Source organism: Rana temporaria, chromosome 5, assembly GCF_905171775.1.
Source record: "Rana temporaria chromosome 5, aRanTem1.1, whole genome shotgun sequence".
NCBI lineage: Eukaryota > Metazoa > Chordata > Amphibia > Anura > Ranidae > Rana > Rana temporaria.
The window spans coordinates 150,838,862-150,861,264 of NC_053493.1; the positions used below are offsets into that span (position 1 = coordinate 150,838,862).

At 35.7% G+C, this 22,403-nt stretch overlaps 1 protein-coding gene across 1 annotated transcript; it reads right to left on the reverse strand.

Annotated features, from left to right (window-relative positions):
- Positions 1–1,338: 1,338 nt before the first annotated feature.
- On the reverse strand, positions 1,339–18,029 carry INHBA (inhibin subunit beta A). The gene is made up of 2 exons (XM_040353243.1): positions 17,282–18,029; positions 1,339–3,810 (listed from the first exon to the last, which is right to left on the reverse strand). Exons 1-2 carry the CDS (start codon positions 17,667–17,669, stop codon positions 2,966–2,968), a joined length of 1,233 nt encoding a protein of 410 aa, XP_040209177.1. The 5' UTR covers positions 17,670–18,029; the 3' UTR covers positions 1,339–2,965.
- Between the last annotated feature and the right edge of the window lie 4,374 nt (positions 18,030–22,403).

Consider the following 22,403-nt stretch of genomic DNA (forward strand, 5'->3'; position numbering starts at 1 on the left):
TAAAACTGTATTTACTCCAAATCCAAACTATGTGCAGGAAACAAAGCTATTTACATAAATTCTTGCTTTATGGTTTGGCTGGAGTAATCACAGGTTAACTTTAGTTAATCAGGTGATTTCTTTTTTAGCAGATCAACTTACTACATTTGATTTTTCCTTTACTTTAAGAAACCACCTATCACCCAAAACGACATAAGTCAGGCTTTCCAAGTCATTCCAAGAATATGGCACAATAAGAACTTTGATTGTGTGATAAAACTAAAGGCATTTTAAATTTTTTGAAAAAGACTCCAGGTTATGACCCCCCTCTATGTACCAAAATTAATCACTGCAAATCCCATGCACCCCTAAGTAAAGAGACAGACATTATTTGCAATGTTGTTTACAGTGCCATGAAAGTTTATGTCCATACAAAATATAATGGAGCTCATAAAAGTGGCAACATATGTTGGCATGAATGGGTTGCCATATTAGGCTTCACCTGTGACATCACTGTAGATATAATCTGACAAAAATATTCTGTCAGTGGTGAAGAGGGTGCTGTGTGAAGTCACTTAATAAAGTTCAACTATTTTGTGATCACCATACTATATAAATGTAACTATTGTGGCAGATTTTAGTGTTATCGTGTTAATTGTAGTAAATACAACAGGCTCATGCTTGGGTTTTGAATCCTGTAAACACTGTTGATGTTGGAATATAGTAGGGTGCCTTTCTATTCTTACTGGCTGTTTAATGCCATATGTATATTTTGCTTCAATACATGTCAGAATGTATAAGACTTGTATCGTTTTTAAATGTACAACCTTACTTTTTAATGCCATTTTTCAACTGGTAATCCCAAAGGAATTATGTTTTATCATTACATTTTATAAATTATTGTCACTAAAAATGTTGAATTGAATGTAGAGTCATTTTGATTTTTTTTTTTAAAGCAATGAAATGTTTGACACATTTTTGAAATGCTAGTAAAGTAAAAGTAAAGGAATTTATTTATGTGTTATATTTTCTTTACCTGTTTTTCTACTGATGCTTCTCTCTATATGTAACTTTGCATGACATTTTTACAAAATTGCTGCTTGAAAAGATTTATATACAACAGTGTATTTGTTACACTATGTTCTGCTTTGCATTTCTTTTTACCTTTTTTTTTTTTTTATCTTTTTTTTTTTTTTTTTTTTTTTTTTTTTTTTTTCAAACTGCAAACATGTCAGAAATGTATCAGTATAAAATGCAAATATATGAATAAAACATTTGCCTTACAATGCAAGCTAAATACTGTGGAATAAATTAGAAATAGTTATAAGCATGTATTTTAATATAACTGCACAAAAAAAGGATATTTTGCCCTTTATTACACATATACATATTTCAACAGAAGTACTTAAGGTATCGTTGCTGAAATAATTTATAATTAAATGCAACAACATGATATGTATTCAATTTCTTCTATCTGGTATAAAAGTTGTTGTTTACTTTTTATTTACTCCAAATGTGTTCCCTGTAAATAAATACAAAAAAGATAAATAGTTTATAGCTACCAAAAACCAATAGCCAAGGCAAGATTTTACCACGGGTATATATTATGGCGGCAGCTATGTGGAAACTAATGTAGTGGGAGACATTTTTAAATCTGCAACATTTGTAATTGTTCAAAAAAGTGGTTTTGTTATTTTCTAGTGCAGTTTAAGTGAAATTTAAAGGTAACATCTAAAAAGCCAAATTGCAATACCATTTGCACAATTACATGTGCACAGATGTCATTAATGTGCTCCAGTTACTCATGGTATACCATGCTTGCCAGAATGTTCCTAGTTGTATGCCACACAGTATGAAGCTTGCATTATCGTCAAAACAATGTCATTTTGTGCATATTCACAATTCTGAAATTCAAGAACATATGTCAGCATACTAAAACGGTTATCCAATTAGTGGAATGGTTAACCAAAGAAGAAATATGCAATAGAGATAAGTTGCTGAAGTGCCTTTTTTAAAGGAAACAAAGGCTGCCTGGAAGCAGCATAATTACCCAAAATGGATGTAGATAAAGTATACAATTTTGGCTTTGATACATTTTCATTTACACTCAATCCTTTAAATTCTTCCTTCCCATTTGCTCAGTAATTACCAACCACAGGCAGACTTAAATCTTTACACACATGTCTTTGGTGTGAGTGTCTCATTTAAGGTAGAAAAATATTGAAAATAGTCATAAAAATAGCTATTTTGAAGTGTGCTGTAGCAGTTCTCATATATCTCATGTTAAGTGCAGCTCTTAAAACCTCTCTCAAAAAAATACTTGTTAAATAAGGATATTAGACAGGTCAAATACTGTTGTAGTGCAAATAAAAAAAGAAACTTTTTTTACAAAATATAGAAATGTTTGGTTCCAGTACCTGAACCAACATGTTCCTTTCAAGTATCTCTCATGAAAGAACAAAAATATTAAACATGTTACTTCCACTGAAAAGTCTTTTTTTTTTTCTTGGTTTTTGGGTAAACAGTTTTCAAACCCCATAAGTTGCATAGTTCTAAGATCTTAAGCACCTTGATGAAAATTAACTTTGTATGCTTTTTCTTTTTTTTTCCTTTTTAGTATGCAGTAATAGTGCAAAGAAGGAAGTTGAGTCACCTGCACAGTACAGTTGTTAAAGTAAAATAAAGGGTTGAACTAACATGGTGCTATAGATCTATTTCTGAATATCTATTTATACAACCTGCATAAATGCGTATACATTTACACAAACAGGAATATGTTGTATATATAGATAAACATGTGTATTGTTGTGCCTCTTTATATAGTATCCAAGCTCATAGCTATAAGAGCTAGAAATGTCCTTTTCATATACTAACTGCAGCAGGTGCAGAACATGCTCTTCCTTCTCAAGTTCATCTCCCGTTGATCATTTTCACTTGCAAGCCAATTGCAATCTTTTTATGATTAGTGTCATACCAAATGTTCAGTTTACGAGCAACCACACTCTTCCACGATCATGTTCTGGATATCCTTCTTAATTATATTTTGTCCATCATCATAATAGAGCATGGACATAGCTCTCAACTTGGATGGAACACAGCAGGATTTAATGTTGTTGAATGGGCTGTGACCTTTAACTCGATACTGGTGGATTACTGTGGAATGAAATGAAAGTGAGGCACCAGAAGTCCCTGCAATGTGGTTAGGGCAGTCTCCCTCGCAATAGTTGGCGTGGTAGCCAGGAGGGGCTATGATCCAGTCGCTCCATCCTATATCTTTGAAGCTGACGTAAAATTGCTTTTTGCAGCAATTGCTTACTTTACCATCACATTCTAGGCCACGTTTCTTTCTTCTGTGTGGGTGTTCATCTGTCTGCTGAGCAACAATCATTAGGAATGGCCTATGTGACTGTTCTTTTTCTTCCTCACCTCCATTTGTACCTGCTTCTCTCTCCTCATCATCTTTTCTCTTCCTTTTCCCAAGGAGGACAGGAGTTGCCCCTGTCTCTTGGCACTGTTCACAAGCCACTCGAATGTCTATAGATGACTTGCCATGATTCAGTAAACGTTGGATGCTCCCAGATATAGGGAATGTGTGCCAGCCACTTTTCTTTGTGTCCACCACTTTCTCAGCAATCAGAACTTCATTTTTTGTCTCAGGTCCTCTATGATCCTTCTGAATCCTCTGCTGCTGGTACAGCCGTATTGTTAATCTAGCCCGGCTTCGATTGGCTTTAGACAGTTTTACAAAGAGCCAAAGTTCTGCTTCTCGGATTATCAATAAATCACTGCCTTCTTTGGAAATTTCAAAGTGAAGCACTTTCTTTGAGGGACCTGTGAATTATAAAAACAATAGAAAAAATAGTTAATTTCCACAATACCACAATATTTTCATCATATTTATCTTGGCGTTACTATATATATATATGGAACTTCTAAAGCGGCAACAAGAGCACATACCAGAGACCCATCAGGACAGATAGGGCACCTAAAGACATGCAAGTAACTGAGATTGTATTATGACAATGTGTAGTAGTTTATATATCAGCCAATTAATAATGTATTTAATTTTTTTCCCTTTAGATAATAATATCTATATGATCCTGAGATTCCTTTACAAGAAAGAGTTTTTTTTCCTGTAAATGATGTTTCATTTACAAGGTTCTTGACTCCTGGTCCATCATTTGAACAATTAATTATAGTTCAATAACCACTTATAATTCTTTCTGATTATGGCCTTATGATAACTTTCCTTCTGATTGTAGCACTTTAGCATGTCTACATACATGACTCACAGGTCATTAAGAATTCTTGTTAAACACTGCATATTAATTGTGTCATGTGCTATGATCACATTGCATATAATTCCATGAAACTTGCATTATCCATTAAGGATATTTCAGCTCAATGTTTATCCTTCAGGCATCACAACCTAAAAATTATGGTAATTGATTCATTGTGACAGAAAGGCTCAGCGAATATTAACAAACTTAAGAGAAATTATAACCTTTACCCACATTGCTAAATAAGTGTTTGTCATGTTCAAAATGTCCTTTCTTCACTGTGTGTACCGCATTCAAAGTATGTTACATGGGTTCCAATTGCATAGTTTACACTAGTGCAGTCAGTTCCAGTGCATTTCACTTCCAGAAAAAAAAAGAGAACAACATGCTGCTTTTGACCTTCACAGAACTGTACTGTACTGGAACACATCAAAAAAGCATAACAAATGCACCAGACCCCAGTATAGTGACAGGAGAAAATATATATATATATATATATATATTTTAACTCCTCCTGTGATCCTCTTATGGCCACATGCACATCTGGACAAGATGGAGCATAAAAGACTGTATCTGGACACTGATAAGCTCCATCAACAGTGGATGTACCCAATAATGTATTCTCTTGCAGGCATGGAGTCTCAGCAGTGCAATGGCCATAACCACGAGTCATGAAAGACATGAAAATAAAGATTTTGCAATTGAAATGACCCAAAAATTTAGGAAACAAAAGCATCTGGAATTCATTCAGAAATGCATCAAAAACTCATTAAAAAAAGTGCATGCATAAACTCATCCAGAACGAATATGGAGGACAGTGTATTGTGTGAACTGGCCCTAAGTGTTCGAAAATCTTTACAATAAGGAAGCAGACAACATCTAAAATCTAACAGGGATTCTATCTCTTCCCCATTCAAAAAACATAAATATGTGTCTAGTGTTTTTCATTTAAACTAGTAATTATCACAATCAAAAAAATGACATGTCTTATGCCCCGTACACACCATCACTTTATGTGATGAAAAAAAACGACACTTTCTGTGAAGTAAAAAATTACGTTTTTGAAACTTCAATTTTCAAAGACGAAGTTGCCTACACACCATCGTTTTTCTCACAATGTTCTAGCAAAGTGAGGTTACGTTCCACCACGTTTTACCATTGAAGCTTGCTTCATAAGTAGCTTCTGGGCATGCGTGGATGAAAAAACGTCTTAGAAAACGACGTTTTTTGCTACACACGGTCAATTTCTGTGAAGTAAAAAGTGCACTTTTGAAAAACGACACATAAAATTGAAGCATGCTTCAATTTTTTTTGGTCGTTTTTTACAAGACATAAAACGACATTTTCCCCCACACACAGTCAATTAAAGTGACGTTTTTAAAAACGTCATTTTTTTTCATCACATAAAGTGATGGTGTGTACGCGGCATTAGACCCATGCTTTTTTCCTATGCACAAGAGTGCTTGTACATTTAAACAAAATAAAAACCATAGCATGACTGTAGTAACTTGGTTCCAGGGCATCTATGGTGTGTAATGGAAAGACGCAATACTCTAAACTAGTAATGACCTGGAAATATGGTGCTATCTGTCTACTTATCATTCTGTACCTAAGTCCATAAGTCCATGGTATCATGGTATTGGCTGCACATCGGTCTGCCATTTTGACTTGCTCCCTATATTGGTTTATGAGTACCTGTGGATTGCATAAGCTAGATTTATAAGAAATTTAGAGGAAAGCTTTGTCGCTGTCATTTATGTTTCTAATTTAACATGCTGTGTACGTGTTAATTATAGAACACTGCTGGTAGATATGCCGAGGAATGGATATAATCAGGGAACAGCAATTTTTGGGATGTTTTCTCTTATGCATATACTTGTTGGCATAATTGTGCTGATCGTGAACATCATGATGTGGGGGCGTTCCCTTGATAAAGACTCCATGTTCTTGGCAGAGGGTGAAATGAGTAATAGGTTCTGCTGGGTTATTTGATCATAGGCAAATGAAGTGTTTCTTATTATAACAAGCAATACTTTATTAAGAGAAGGTACATTTTTAAGAAATATTTATTTTTACTGTTTAAATATAGTAGATGGTAAAATGATCAGTGCAGTAAGTGATATTAACAGTTTAGGTGATGACTAGTTAGCAGAATGTTTTATAGCCTTTGAATTTGTTCCTACAGCACAGCCAGCCTCATGTTTTTGTCTGCCAAAACATGTTATATACTGATAACAAAAGCACATAAAATGTGATGTGGTTTTTACTTGTAGAGTAGTTTTATGCCGCGTACACACCATCACTTTATGTGATGAAAAAAAATGACGTTTTTAAAAACGTCACTTTAATTGACCGTGTGTGGGGGAAAACGTCGTTTTATGTCTTGTAAAAAACGACAGAAAAAAATTGAAGCATGCTTCAATTTTATGTGTCGTTTTTCAAAAGTGCACTTTTTACTTCACAGAAATTGACCGTGTGTAGCAAAAAACGTCGTTTTCTAAGACGTTTTTTCATCCACGCATGCCCAGAAGCAAGCTTCAATGGTAAAACGTGGTGGAACGTAACATCACTTTGCAAGATCATTGTGAGAAAACGATGGTGTGTAGGCAACTTCGTCTTAGAAAATTGAAGTTTCAAAAACGTCATTTTTTACTTCACAGAAAGTGTCGTTTTTTTTCATCACATAAAGTGATGGTGTGTACGGGGCATTAGAGTTGATGTACTGCTACACTTTCTAATCTGGATCTTAAAGTATGCAGGGCAAAGCAACAAGTTAACTTTAATGCCAATTCCACCAGGTGAAAATACTTACCTTTGCTCCCCTAATTCTCTGTTTGGTTGCTGGGATGGAAGGGAGTTAGCCCTGTGCATGTTCTAGGTCAGGATTTGGAGCCTGTTAAGGGTTGGGAACACATTCCCTTACTCTATGTGACAGTGATGGGTGTCTTAATCACCAGTGCTTACATATGGATGAATGATTGATACTCTCATGTTTCCATACACTTAGAAAGTACTGGGAATATTTTTTTAATCCCAGAAGCTAAATGGCGAAGCTGGAAGCTATCTGAATATGAGCATGTGCTTATTTTGGGGCCATCTTTGAAGTTATTATGTTGCTTTGTCTTGAATTGGAAAGCCCATGTTTGACTTTAGTAGAGTCTTTTTTAGTGGCAAGGGTAAGACCTTATTCACATGGGTGCTGATACCTGTAGCACATAAGTAAGCACCTTTTTGTTGCGGCTACAGCTTCCAGGTGCTGCATGCATGCAGCTCATTCATGTCCATTTGGATGCAATAGCTTCATGGACGCAGTGGCTCATCCTAGTTTTACAGCTGTGTTGGTATAGGTGAATCGATTCAAATGTAGATGGGTGTGCACTTGGTGCTGTCAAAGTAGGATGAGCAACGACGTTGATGCAGCTACTACAACTAATAGACATTAATAGGCCGCTTGCATGCATTACCTGGCAGCTGAAGACGCATAAACAAGACAATCATTCACAGGCTATGGATGTCAGCACCCATCTGAATGAGGCTTAAACCTCTGCCCTGTTTTTTTGCGTTTTATTACCTATGATTTTCCTTTGTATATAATTAGTTTAGAAAATAGCTCATAGCATTAGCTTACTTCTTGAATCCTTTACTGGATATCTAGAAATGCCCTGTAAGGCAATATATTCCAGCATTAATGGCACAGGGCCTTGTATACCAATATGGTTTCACTAAGAACCAAAGTTAGACCAATCAGAGATCTGAATATTGAATCTGATTGATGATGGTTACTAAGGACTGCAGTTCTTAGTAAAAACACATTGATACTTGAAGTATATGTCAAGACACAATCTTTACTTATACCACCAGTTGTGTTTTTATTGCTTAGGGGGGCTCCATTAGAGAGAATGTCCTTATTTTGTTGTCCTACTGACAACAGTTAACCTGGGAGACACAGGCAGAAATATATATATATATATATATATATATATATATATATATATATTTTTTTTGTCTGTGTCCCTATTTCACATCACATTGCTTCATCAGCAGAACAGAAAGTGAGGGAAAATCTCTCTAAACATGCCCTGGGTGGAAGTAAACACCTGGCAGGGGTTCTAACTCTTCTCTAATCTATCCACAACAAAAATAACATTTGGCTTGACAGATACTTTAAAGGTTATTTGTGGCTTTACTGTGCAGGATTTAAATAGCTGCATTGCTACAAAAGGTATGCTGGTATGCACAGTTACGGAAACTCCTTCTGCTGCATTCAAAGCTCTGCTGTGGCAGGTATTACATTTACTCCAGGCATAGAGAAGTAGTGCATGGCAGGCTACAGAAACTAAGGCCCCGTACACACAATCGGAATTTCGGATGGAAAAAGTCAGACAGACTTTTTCCATCGGAAATTCCGACCGTGTGTATGCCCCATCGGAGTAATTGCATCGGAAATTTCGATGAATTCCGTCGAAGTTTAGATATAGAATATGTTCTATTTTACTCCCATGGGATTCCGTAGGACAAAGGTCCAAACGCGTGTACGGGACTTAACACGTGAGTCAACAGGAGATTTAATTCTCAGGTAGATTAGTGGCCCTAGACAAATGATCAAATAGTAAACATCTACTGAACATTGAATATTTATATATCAATATTATCAGCAGGCTCAATTATTTAGGCTTGTACATAAAAGCACCCAATATCTTTCTCCCTGATGCACAGTGTACAATATTTGAAATGTTCACTGCAGATCACTACAGATGGTCACTTAACAAAACATAATTTTAGCTGCCTCTAATTGATTGCAGTCTGTAATCTACTGCATATTATAGAGGAAGTAAACCCTCTCTTAAAAAATAAAACCCTGCAAGACAAAAGCATAATGAGCTAGTATGCATAGCATACTAGCTCATAATGAATTACTTACCTGAGAACAAAGCCCCCTGCAGCGGTCCTCGGACACGTCCTCTGTCGCCGCCATGATACCCGGAGTGACATTTATCGCTGCTCCGGCACTGTGACTGGCCGGAGCAGCGATGACGTCACTCCCGCACTTGCGCGCGTGAGCGGCCACTAACGGCATGATGCCGTAGACATCAGTGCTGTCTTTCTTGGAAATATAAATTTTTCTTGGACCTACAGGCAAGCCTTAATCTAGGCTTACCTGTAGGTCAAAGTGGTCTGTAAGAGTTTACAACCACTCTGAATAAGGGCAGATGATTTATGTAGCATTTACTTCTTGAAATTGCCCTTAGCTCAAGCATGCCCATAAATACTCCTGGGATGTATGACATCATTTTGGCCTAAGCCAAAAACCAGGAAGCAACTGAAGAAATGTAAAAAAAAGGTTAAATCAAGTAAATGTAATATACCTTCCTTTCTATTTACTAAAGCTAGTAGCATAAGGATTAGAAATGTTGATTGGGAGAGTTTAGTTCCACTTATTCCTCATTTTTGTCAGTTGCGGTATGATGCTGGTCTTCATGTTTACTAAGGTTAAAAAATAACTTTACTAGCCTCCACTGCCATTCCCCCTCCCACCCTCTATTTTTCACTTGGTAATCCACAAAAAAAATACTCACATGGCCAGCAATCCAACAGTGTTCTATAGGTGTCCGACGCACCTCTTCTGCACACCAGTTCTTGGGCTGCCATCTTTATTTGTGACATCATTAGAAGGCCAGCTGCCTCTTCTGTGTTCTTGCAGCTGCCCCTAATGATGCACATACACATCGTTTCATCATCAGGGGGCAGGCTGAAAGTACCAGGAATGGTGAAGTGTCATGACACATGTCCAGTAGCATACCCCACTATCTCCTGAGATGCTAAAATTGTGTATTCTATAAGGCTATGGGTGATTGACAAGCCATTCTCACCTAGGCTAGAACTTAGTAAGTGCAGGGAAAATTTCCCTGAAAATGATGATTCAAAATAAAGGGATTTTGAGATAGGGGGCCTCTAGGAATGAAATGTCTGAAAGTGGCAGGGAAGGGGGAAGATTCACTTTAAGGACTAGAGTACATGTGCTTCATGATCGGGATGCCTTTCAGATGCATTCAAATCGTAACAGAGAAAAAAGAAAAGAAATGCAATGTATGTTAAACGCAATAATAAGGAAAAGTGTACTCTGTGCCAAAAAATGTAATTCTAAATCCAAATACCCTGATATCTGTCAGAAATGCTAAATAAACAGCAAAAACACAAATGTCTGAGAACACTAGCCCTAAAGTAGACCATTAGTAAAATAACACCCTATACCCTCTTGCCTATCCCACTGCACTAAATTCAAATATGCTATAAAAACCCTAAAGTACTCACCTTCCTAGCATTCCAAACCAAGTTTTCACTTTACTTGTATTCCTTTATACAAGTCAATGTAAAATAACAGTAATGTAGATGCATTCAAATGCATCTCAAACACTCTTGTATAGTAGCCCTTATTGACTAGGTTGTTCGCTCCATAATAAAAGAGACAATCCTATTAAAAAAAATTAAATACACAGAGCAAAAGCTGGGATCCATCATTGCTGACTTTCTTCTGAAGCTGTTAGTGGCATGGCTATTATGTTGAACCACTGGCTTCAGTATCGTCAAAGTCACTGACCTTGAACAAGTGTGCAGTCCAAGAAAGCAGGACAGATGTCAAAAGTCTTTATCTGCATACTTGTTCCAGATCAGTGTTGATCTTCTGGTTCCTCCTGCTGACCTCCACATCATTATAGGACACAGTAGTAACAAGGAAGCCAACAGGAGGAAACATTGACAGCTGTAGGGGACCCAGGAGACCTAATTTTACAGGTATCCCTTGCTTGGAGCAGTTTTTTATAGTGACAGGGTCACTTTAAGTAAAATTTTACAACAACAAAGTATTTTAAGTAAATGCATATAAAAATGATGCATTTTGAGACTGTGGTGTGTTGTTGTGCCTATAGTGTGTGCTGAAGGCTGGAATCAAGCTTGAGTTGGCTTACTTTTTCTTTGTGTATCATTATAGACTAATAAACAGGGAATTCAGACTTCCAGACAGCACACCTGGATCTTAAAAGCAGGCTACCATATACAATCCAGTGTAAAAGAAGTACGAGTTTCAAGTCTAGTTTTACTGACGCAGGGGATGTTTAAATCCGTTGAGGTGGACATTTTTTATAGCTTGTGCAGAACATAGGGTTCATTTACATATTATATACATTATTTACATATATTTCTAATTGCTGTTAAACACATTACTTTTCTTTAGTGTTCCTTTTTTTTTTTTTGTCCTCTATGTACATTTCTTAGCCTCACAACTGCACGTGACATCAAGGAGTGAGTCAGTGGATTGATCTGTCAGGCATGAATAATTATGTGTGTTAGTTTGGTCTGACAGTATCTGTATATGATGTGTGGGGAACAGCTAGCCATAAATGGAAGACAACTACCTGTGGCAAGAGTACATGTCAGATACATCACAATAGGGTGTGTAGCTAAGCAGCTGATAGAGTCCACGAGATTTAAAGAACATGTGAAATAAAATTTTATAAAAAGTCACCAAAACTAAAAGCATCAATGATTATGGTTATGCAGCGACCTGAAGGGCACTAAAAACTGTTATTTCAAAATGAAATGCTTTACAATATGTAAGAATATTATGGCTTTGCCAATTACTGATGCATTTTCCAAGTCTGGAGGCAAAGTAAGTCAAAGTTACCTTTTAGGCCTTATATTTCTTTACATTGACCTAACCTAAAATAGCATGTGTTTGCTGTGCATATACAGTAGATTTTGGTTTGTTATTGCTTATTGTGCAGTTTTACCAATTATAATAGTTTCAAATGTTGCCTTATTACATATGTATATGTAAGTATAAGTAGTGGGTTTGATGAGATAAGAACATTTCTTTGTCCAATAAGTCAAATACTCACAAAGCCAGTTGAAGCAACATGAGCTGGATAGAAACCAGTCTTGCCAATATGATGTATGTAAAATAATAGATAAATCAAATAAAGCTTTGCTAACAGTAGCTATATAAGGGAACCTTGTTGGAAAACTGGCAGATTATGAGTGACTCTTTGAGAGTAATATTACATACACAATATTTGTATAACTTACAGTGTATCCCCTAACTTCTGTGAAAAGACCTCCTGGCATGGAACACCAGCGCCTGACTGATAAATACCAACAGTTAAATTATCCAGAAATAAACTAACACTGCAGCTTGATTTTCTGCTTAAATAGATTTTCATTCTTGGCAGCATTTAACAAGGATACACTGTTTAAAAATATTAAGTATAAAATGATTCCTAACAATAAAAGGAGCTTCGTGCTGTGGCTATTCTGCTCAACAACATCAAACAATTATGTGGGATAATCCGGCTTATTCAATAATGCAATTCATGGAGCAATAAAGATGCATGAAGTGCAGAAATCCGTAGCAACCAATCCGGTCACATCGCTTATGAGATGACTTTTGATGCTGTGTGTTACTGACCATCTGGCCTTTTGGAATATGAGTGTTTCCTTAAAGTGTAACAACTTTTTTTTTTTTTTTGATAGAGTGGTAAAATGGTAAAAGCCCAGACATGTTTTTTTATTAATTTCTTTGCTGTCTGTGTACCATTAGGGAAATTTCACTTAACTTCCTGTTCCAGAGACACAACAGGAAGTTAGAATGAATCTCCCAAAAAGAGGTGGACATGTGTCCCCAATGGAAGGTATTCCTTTGCGTCTTTGTGTCTGGGAACAATTTTGGATTCCCCCTCTCATTCTTCCACTGTGCTTATAGTCAGCAGGAAAAGAGAGGGGTGAATCTCTACAATGGGGACTTAGACAACAATAAAAACCTAACAGAGGGTCTAGCCCTTCACCCACCTTATCCAAAACGGAAAAGCCTAGAGATACAATTTAATGCAGGGGATGTTAAAGCATAGCAAACGGAGATCATTTAGTGATTTCCAACTTTTTAAAAATACAAATGGAACAATTGGAATATATTCTAAAAAATAAAAAACAAGCTCAATATAAGCCTGAAATACATTTTAAATGCCTATGCAAAAAAAAACAAATTCTTTGGGCAAGGAGACACAACAGTATATTCCTACGAGGAAGATTTTAAGGTGGATTATGTCAACACACTTGGTAATTGAAGTGCCATAAACAGAAAAAAAGTGGTTTTATTCTTTGGCCACAAGACTTTTTTCCAGATCAGTTAACTGATTTTCAAAATGAATAAAAGTTTGCAGGATGTTCCCATCAGAAGGGAATGGTCCCTTTTGACTTTTCTCTCTTCTGTCACTTGCTTAAGTCAAATAGTTTTAAAAGGTTTGATAAATGTTACTCTTTTGGAGCCAAACTCTTAATGAAATATTGCCCTTGTTTACCCTTTGTCAATATGATGTAAATGATTGCATAAAGGCTCAGATCCGCCAAGATGAATGAGAATAAGGGCCTTTTTATACACAAGAAAAAAAAATTGTCCCATGTCTGCTGTTAACAGCAATCACAGTCAATGAGAGAATCACAGGCAGAAAACTACCTTAACAGCTTTTGTCTGTGTATAAAACAGTGCCCTAAATCATGACTAAGCTCGTAGACATATTAAATCAGGGTTGAACATTTTTCTAATCGTAAGCAGAGAAACACTGCATTGTTTGTAATTTCTTGTGGGCAGTAATATATATTTTTATTTGACTCTGTGGTGCCTATTCTACCTCTTGTACTTAGAAAAGCAGAGATGCTGCATTTATATAGCCTGCACGCAGCCTGTGCCAACGGATAGGACAGCAAATAACCAATGAGAAATTACCGCTGAGACTATGCATTTATGTATTAATGTAAAAGAAAGCAACAGGCAAATTTCAGAATGCAGTAACTAGTGCCCTCTAGTGGCCATTTAAATGAAGCTACCGTTATATAGAGCATCACATTTTTTTGTAGTGTGCATTGGTCCACATTTTACCATCTATACATATTTAAGAATATAAAGTTAATATAAGAGTTAGATTATATCTTGGAGAAATCACTTATATTTTAGAACTGTTTAGGAAATTAGCTAGGGCGGTGGAATTTATTATGAAATTAGATGATATAGCATCACTTACATCTTTAACGTAACAGGACATCTGTTAAATGGCTAATACTACATGCAAATCAATAGCTGAATAACTGTGTTGTCAGTCAGCCAGAATAATAAATACATACTGGCATTGTGTCAGATGGAAAAAGTTAACTGACTAACGTGTGCTCTGACGGCAAAGGAGAAGCGCTGGCAGATTTACCTTGATCCAAAGCGGCGTATAAACGCCTTCACTTTTTAAGAAACCTCCTAGCTACATGCTTTTTTTTATACATTACTTATGACTTTTTTAAAGACATTCGTTGTTAGTCTTATGACACAAAGGGGGAGATTTCCTAAAGCCGGCGTGCGCAAAATCTGGTACAGCTCTCTATAGAAACCAATCAGCTTCTAGATTTTATTGTCAGAGCTTAATTGAACAATCTGATTGGCTACCCTGAACAGCTGCACCAAATTCTGAGTGCTCCAGTTATAGTAAATCCCCCCCCTCAAGTGTTTGATGCCAATGTCTGGACCAGTTTCTGCCTCGGACTGTAGGAGACGCGGACCTCATTTTTTTACCGCTAAATATGATCTCCACTGCCAGTACAGTAAGATCAAAAATATTTTGCTAGTTCATTAACAATCAATGAAGCACTACATTTATGTCAAATAGGCTCATGGTATTACTCCCTCAACTTTTGAAATCTGAGATTTTGTCTTAATGAGCCCACCTGTCCTGAAGTGACTTTCTGGGCTCTCCATCTTCTTCTTCTTTTATCACGTACCGGAAACATCTAAGGCTCACGCAGCAACCAACCATTGCTAAGAATGCTTTTTTGGCTGTTCTAAGTTCCCCAGATTAGGTCATTTCATTTTCAGGGTGGTTGTTGGGTTGCATATGAGCCCAATGAAAACAGAGGAACTTCTTAAAAGACTGACATCATAAACCAGCTGCACTCTAGCTGGATTTGAACTGATGTGACAACTTCAGGCAGTCTGTTAACCTACGAAAACTCCCTCTTGCTACATTTAAACAGTTGCCCTCCTTGAGCTTCCAAATAGCGGCTTACCATGTTACTGTTTTTACATTAACTTTAGTTGGAACATAACAACCTATTCATCTATCGCTCCATTTAAAAAATAAAAATAAAAATAGATTTAATATTTTCTGCAAAAAAAAAAAAAAGAAACTGGCGTAATCATCTGCCCATTGGCATCACCGTTGTCACACAAGGAGAATAATACCTATATATAATCTTGTGTAGGGAGTGTGCGTCTTGTGCCAATACAAGTCATATTAACAAAGCAGATGGAAATTAAAAAAAATAAAATAAATACAAGATGAACATACATCTACATTGACCCGTTCCCTTCTGAGATTGATAAAGAACTGTTGCTGTGCATTAGACCTCATAAATAACAGTTAGGGGGAGATTTACTAAAGTTGGAGCATGCAAAATCTAGTGTAGCTGTGCATAGAAACCAATCATCTTCCAGGTTTTATAGTCTAAACTTAATTGAACAAAATGAAGTTAGAAGCTGATTGGCTACCATGCACAGCTGCACCAGATTTTGCATTTACTGGTTTTAATAAATCAACCCCCCTGGTTAGCTTCACTTATACAACGATTGGCTTCTAACTCTCCGAATTGATAACACAGCCTCAGTGACAGGGGGATCTAATGCAATGCTTTACTGTGTACTCAGAAGCAGCAAAAAGCTGGCAGGAATGTCTGCTCTGAAAGCATGCATACACACACACATACACACATACACACACACACACACACACACACACACACTTACACTCTGCAAGGCTTTCCTGCAGACAGAACATCTGAGTCAACAGGTTTTTTAAGACTGGAAACTCTGAGTGCTGTCTTAATTGTTTATATTGCTGCAGCACACTTTAAACAATATTGCTTATAGTTCCCGCACATACTTTGCCTTCCATACACTGCGCTAAACAATGGCATTCTTTTCTAACTGGCGGACGGACAAGATAGGGAAAAAAAAAAAGAAGAAGTGCTTTTACCGAACATTTCGTGAAAAAGGAGGTAGCTAGCTCTGAGGTTTGACAGCCTTATAGCTTCTGCCTGTGCTAGTGTGTTTTCAGCAAACAATCTTCAACTCAGCTTTTGGGGAACGTGTTGAACTTTTTTTTTTTTTTCCATCCTTATGAATGGGAGAGAGGTCTCATGTCAAAACATACTCAATATAGACTGCATTTCAGCACTGGAATTTTTTTTTTAGACCTTTTAATAGCTTGTCTTGGGAGAAGTACAAAAAAAAAAAAAAAAAAAGTTCTTTCACAGTGGATATCACACCTTTTTTCCTCTGCTGCAATAAGAGACAAGCCCTTCTTGCACAAAGGATGGGTCCCTTTAAGAGTGCAGTGGGATATCCTGCCATGGAATGAGAGTACAGATAGCCGCTGAACTTGTCTAATTTCACAGCTGGGAGCACTGCAAGTGCACGGCTTTTCTAACTGCTGTGCTACCTGGGATGGCAGCTGCACATTTTTTTGGAACCAGATGGGTTCAGTTCTCTGCCTGCCTAGGACTGGCTGCTTGTTGCTTCTGTTCACACTACTTTTCATGCCTTTGATTATCATTAACCCCTATAGCTGATGCTGAAGCCCATCACTAGAAATAAGGTTGTTACTGTTTCACGTCAAGCTGATTGCATTGCTGAAAAAAGAAAAAAAAAACATGCCCTGGGGGGCTTTTCGTAATATTTAGCACTCAGAGCTGGAGGTTCTCATTGAGTTTTTGGAGAATGCCTGTACCCTCCCCCCTCTCACACACTTGTACTCTGCTTAAAAAAAATGTTTAGAGATATTTTATATGAATTTAACACATGCAAACAAGGTTAAATCACCTGAAAGAAAAAAAAAAGAATATCACTAATTTACATTTTTACCTGCTTTGGAGTCTCTACCTATACTTCTATGACAGCTGAAAAGTGGGACAAACTTTTTAACAGCGCCACTCACCTGCTTCGGCAAATGTGATTATTTCGGAGGTTTGCTCCAATATTTCGTTGACTTCTGCTCTCCGTGCAATTCTATCATCTATTTGCACTTGCCCATCATCTCCTATTTTCCCCACGTGAACTTTCTTGATGGCATTTAAAAGCGCTGCTTTGGGCACTGCCTGGGTGATGTTGGGTCTGTCCCTTAAATGCAGCATATTGAGAATGTGCTTCTTAACTGCCTCCACCATGTCATTTTGAGCACTGGGCGCATCCTTGTGGAATTTAGACAGGGAGCATGACGGACAGTCAGCGATTGAAGTGTGCCCCTCAGATCCTGGCGTCGGCGTACTTCTCACTATAATCCAGCAAAGTACCAGCAAAAATCCGTTCAGCAAATGCACAGACATCCTGACACCAGTTTATAGAGACTTGCCTTTTTTTTTTTCTCCTCTTCTTAAAAATAATAATAATAAAATAAAAGTGTATCCTTGGAGTAAATATATGGTTTTCTTTTCTCTGGGGAAAAAATATATATATTCTTGTTAAGAAACAAAAAATAAAAGTCAGAAAAGGAGAAGAGGAAAAAAGTTTGTCAGTGTAGTTTTGGTTTGCAGTTTCTCTCTCTCTCTCTCTAGCCTCAGTAAGTGCTGTGAAGAGTTGAGGCTGTCAGTGAGGAAAGCTCTGACTTCTGTCTCACAGTGAGAGAGAGAAAAGAGTGATAAAGAGACAGACAGAGAGGACGGCTTGGCCTCAAGTGAGTGAGTGAATGAGAGGGTGGGAGTTCTTTAGTCTAGTATGAGTAAGGACTGTAAGAAGGGGAGGAACATTGTGACAGGCTCCCTCCTTGTGCTCTCTCATGCTCTCATGTATTCACCGCCTCCTCTCTTTTATCTTTCTATCTTTTTTCCTTCTCTTATTCCTCCCTGTGAATCTTTCTTTTCTATTTTTTTTCCCCCATCTTTTTTTTTTTATAATGCATCTGCAGTTTTCATACATGTGCTTTGCTTTGCTCCATTCCCATAAATGAATAGATCTTCAACACCCTGCACTATTAAGTGTTAAGAAATAAGGAAGACACGTTCTACTAATTGATATCTTATTAAAACAATACCTATACTATTGCTGCTGCTATTGATCTGGTATTATGAAACATGCTAATGACACAGTTACCTTGTATCACAGACGTGCGACTCACTCTGCTGAGCAACTTCAGTGAGTAAAGTAACACTTTTACTGTATCAGTGATTCAACACCAATAAGTGACTTGTTTTACTACTGGCTGCTCTATCTGTCTGCTTTTCATCCTTTTATGACGTGCTAGACACTACTGCATAGGTCCAGACATACGTTGTAGTCTGCTTTTAGAAATTCAGCCTTATTTGTTTCTGTAGGGCATAAGTGTGTTTTAAAGCTGAAAGCTCTGTTTCTAATGGTACAAAAGTTCTCCCAGTGTACTTTATACAGTATGCTGCGGTTCAGCTGTCTATTCTAACTTCAGCTCATTGCTGCTAAAGTCCAGCACGCTGTAAGGTAAAGAGGTAATGAGCAGAATTGTATCATTAGGCATATGTAACACACGCACACGTTATGAGCAGAGACTGTCAACCGGTACTATTAGGCTGAGCAAAAAAAAAAAGAAGGAGTTTAGAATGTTCATTATTTTATCATATCATATAATATATCCATTATCATATAATATCATATCATTATCCATTATCATATTATTATTATTAAGGTATAATTTACACAGCGCTTTACATATACATTGTACATTCACATCAGTCCTTACCCTCAAGGAGCTTACAATCTAAGGTCCCTAATTCACATTCATATACTGGGGCCGATTTAGACAGAAGCCAATTAACCTACCAGCATGTCTTTGGAGTGTGGGATCATATCATCTCATATCATTATCCATTATCATCTCATATCATTATCCATTATCATATCATATCATCTCATATTATTATGTATTATCATATCATCTCATATCATTAACCATTATCATATCATATCATTATCCAACATCATATTATATCATTATCCAACATCATATTATATCATATCATTATCCATTATCATATCATCTCATATCATTATCCATTATCATTTCATCTCATCTCATCTCATATTATTATGTATTATGATATCATCTCATATCATTATCCATTATCATATCATATCATATTATTGTCTATTATCATATCATCTCATATCATATCGTTATCCAACATCATATCATATAATATCATTATTCAATATCATATCATTATCTAATATAATATCATATCATATCATTATCCAATATCTTATCATATCATTATTCAACATCATATCATATCATATCATTATCCAATATCATATCATATAATATCATTATCCAATATCATATCATATCATATCATTATCCAATATCATATCATATCATATCATTATCTAATATCATATCATATCATATCATTATCTAATATCATACCATATCATTATCCAATATCTTATCATATATCATTATCCAATATCATATCATTATCTAATATCATATCATATCATATCATTATCCAATATCATATCATATCATATCATATCATTATCCAACATCATATCATATCATTATCAAACATAATATCATATCATATCATTATCCAACATCATATCATATCATTATCCAATATCATATCATATCATTATCCAAAATCATATCATATCATTATCCAATATCATATCATATCATTATCCAACATCATATCATATCATATCATTATCCAATATCATATCATATCATTATCCAACATCATTTCATATCATATCATTATCCAACATCATATCATATAATATCATCATCCAATATCATATCATTATCCAATATCTTATCATATATCATTATTCAACATCATATCATATCATTATCCAATATCATATCATATCCTATCATTATCTAATATCATATCATTATCCAATATCTTATCATATCATTATCAAACATCATATCATTACATATCATTATCCAATATCATATCATATCATTATCCAACATCATATCATATCATATCATTATCCAACATCATATCATATCATATCATTATCCAACATCATATCATATCATATCATTATCCAACATCATATCATATCATTATCCAACATCATATCATATCATTCTCAAACATCATATCATATCATATCATATCATTATCCATTATCATATCATATCATATAATTATCCATTATCATATCATATCATATAATTATCCAACATCATATCATATCATATCATTATCCATTATCGTATCATATCATTATCATATCATTACCCATTATCATATCATATCATATCATATCATTATCCAATATCATATCATATCACATCATTATCATATCATTACCCATTATCATATCATATCATATCATTATCCAATATCATATCATATCACATCATTATCATATCATTACCCATTATCATATCATATCATATCACATCATTATCATATCATTACCCATTATCATATCATATCATATCATATCATTATCCAATATCATATGATATTATTATCATATCATTATCCATTATCATATCATATCAGATCATTATCCAATATCATATCATATCATATCAGATCAGATCATTATCCAATATCATATCATATTATATCATATCATTATCCATTATTATATCACATCCTTTTTCAAACCTGTCAATGGTACTTGGAGGAGTACACAGAAGTGGCTAACTTACTAAAGGAGTTGAGAATGTTCACTTAAAAAAAAAAAAGGAAAAGTGTCACTTTAATTATCCAATCTTGTGCAAAGCAAACCTCTGTTTATTATAATTATTATTTTTCATCGCACATGATTGGATAATGAAGTGAATTTTCACTCTTTTATTGAACTGAACATTCTCAACTCCTTTAGAAAATCAGCCACTTTGTGTACTCCTCAAAGTAAAGCCGACAGGTTCTATAATGGTATGTTATAAAAAAGGCATTATAGTATTTTTTTTGTGTTATTGTTACACAGGATTTTAATAGTGCACAGTTTGCACAACGCTTTACAAAATGAAGAGTGACAGTACAGCTACAATACCATTCAAAACAATAAAGTTCAGAAACAGTTCTATGAGCTGGCTGCAGACATAAGTAAATTACTAGGTATGATATTTTAAAGCGGAACTCCAAGCAGAGGTTACTTTTTTTGTGCGGAAAGAAAGTTCCTGGGTTAAATGATATCTAACCCAATTACAGATTGCTGCTGTGTACTGTAAAAAATTGTATTTTCTTTGATGCCGGAACATACAGCCAGTGCTATACTTCCGGCACTGTGGATCCCTTACACTGTTGTTTTTTTTTTCTACCCCTCCTCTCCACTTGTCCATTCACAGAAAGCCTTGGGGTTTATTTATATGAAGAGTTGCTGCAAACATACTTGAGAGTAAAAGGAGGATCAGATACACATGCTATTTGTTTATAGCAAAACTTCACTCACCTGAAAAAACAGAAGGCGGTAAGTAAAGAGACATACCACATTTAAAGCAGAACTCCAGGTGGAGATTTTTTTGGGGAGTTATGGCATAAAAAAATTTGAATGGTTCATAGAATACAAAGTTGCTAAAGTGGCTTTTTTTCGCTTTTGCACTCTGCAAGGGAATTTTCCCCTGAGATTAGTGAATGTTGCGAAGCTTCACTTTTCAAAGAATACCCAATCACGTTTTTTTTACACGATTGAGGAAAAATTCCTTGCAGAGCGCAACTTCTCTTGCAACGTGAACAGCGTATTTGCCTTTAGTAAATCAACCCCTTTGCAGTCTGTGAACCGTCCACATTTTTCCAAACCATAATTCACAAAATATCTTTACCTGGAGTTCCCCTTTAAATATAGTGTGTCACTTTACTTACCTCCCTTTGCTATAAACCAATAGTATCTTTATATCTTATATCTTTTACTCTCATTGTTATTATTATTATTTTACATGATTTATATAGCGCCAACAGTTTGCGCAACGCTTTATTATTATTATTATTATTATACATGATTTATATAGCGCCAACAGTTTGCACAGCGCTTTATTATTATTATTATACATGATTTATACAGCGCCAACAGTTTGCGCAGCGCTTTATTATTATTATACAGTACAGGATTTATATAGC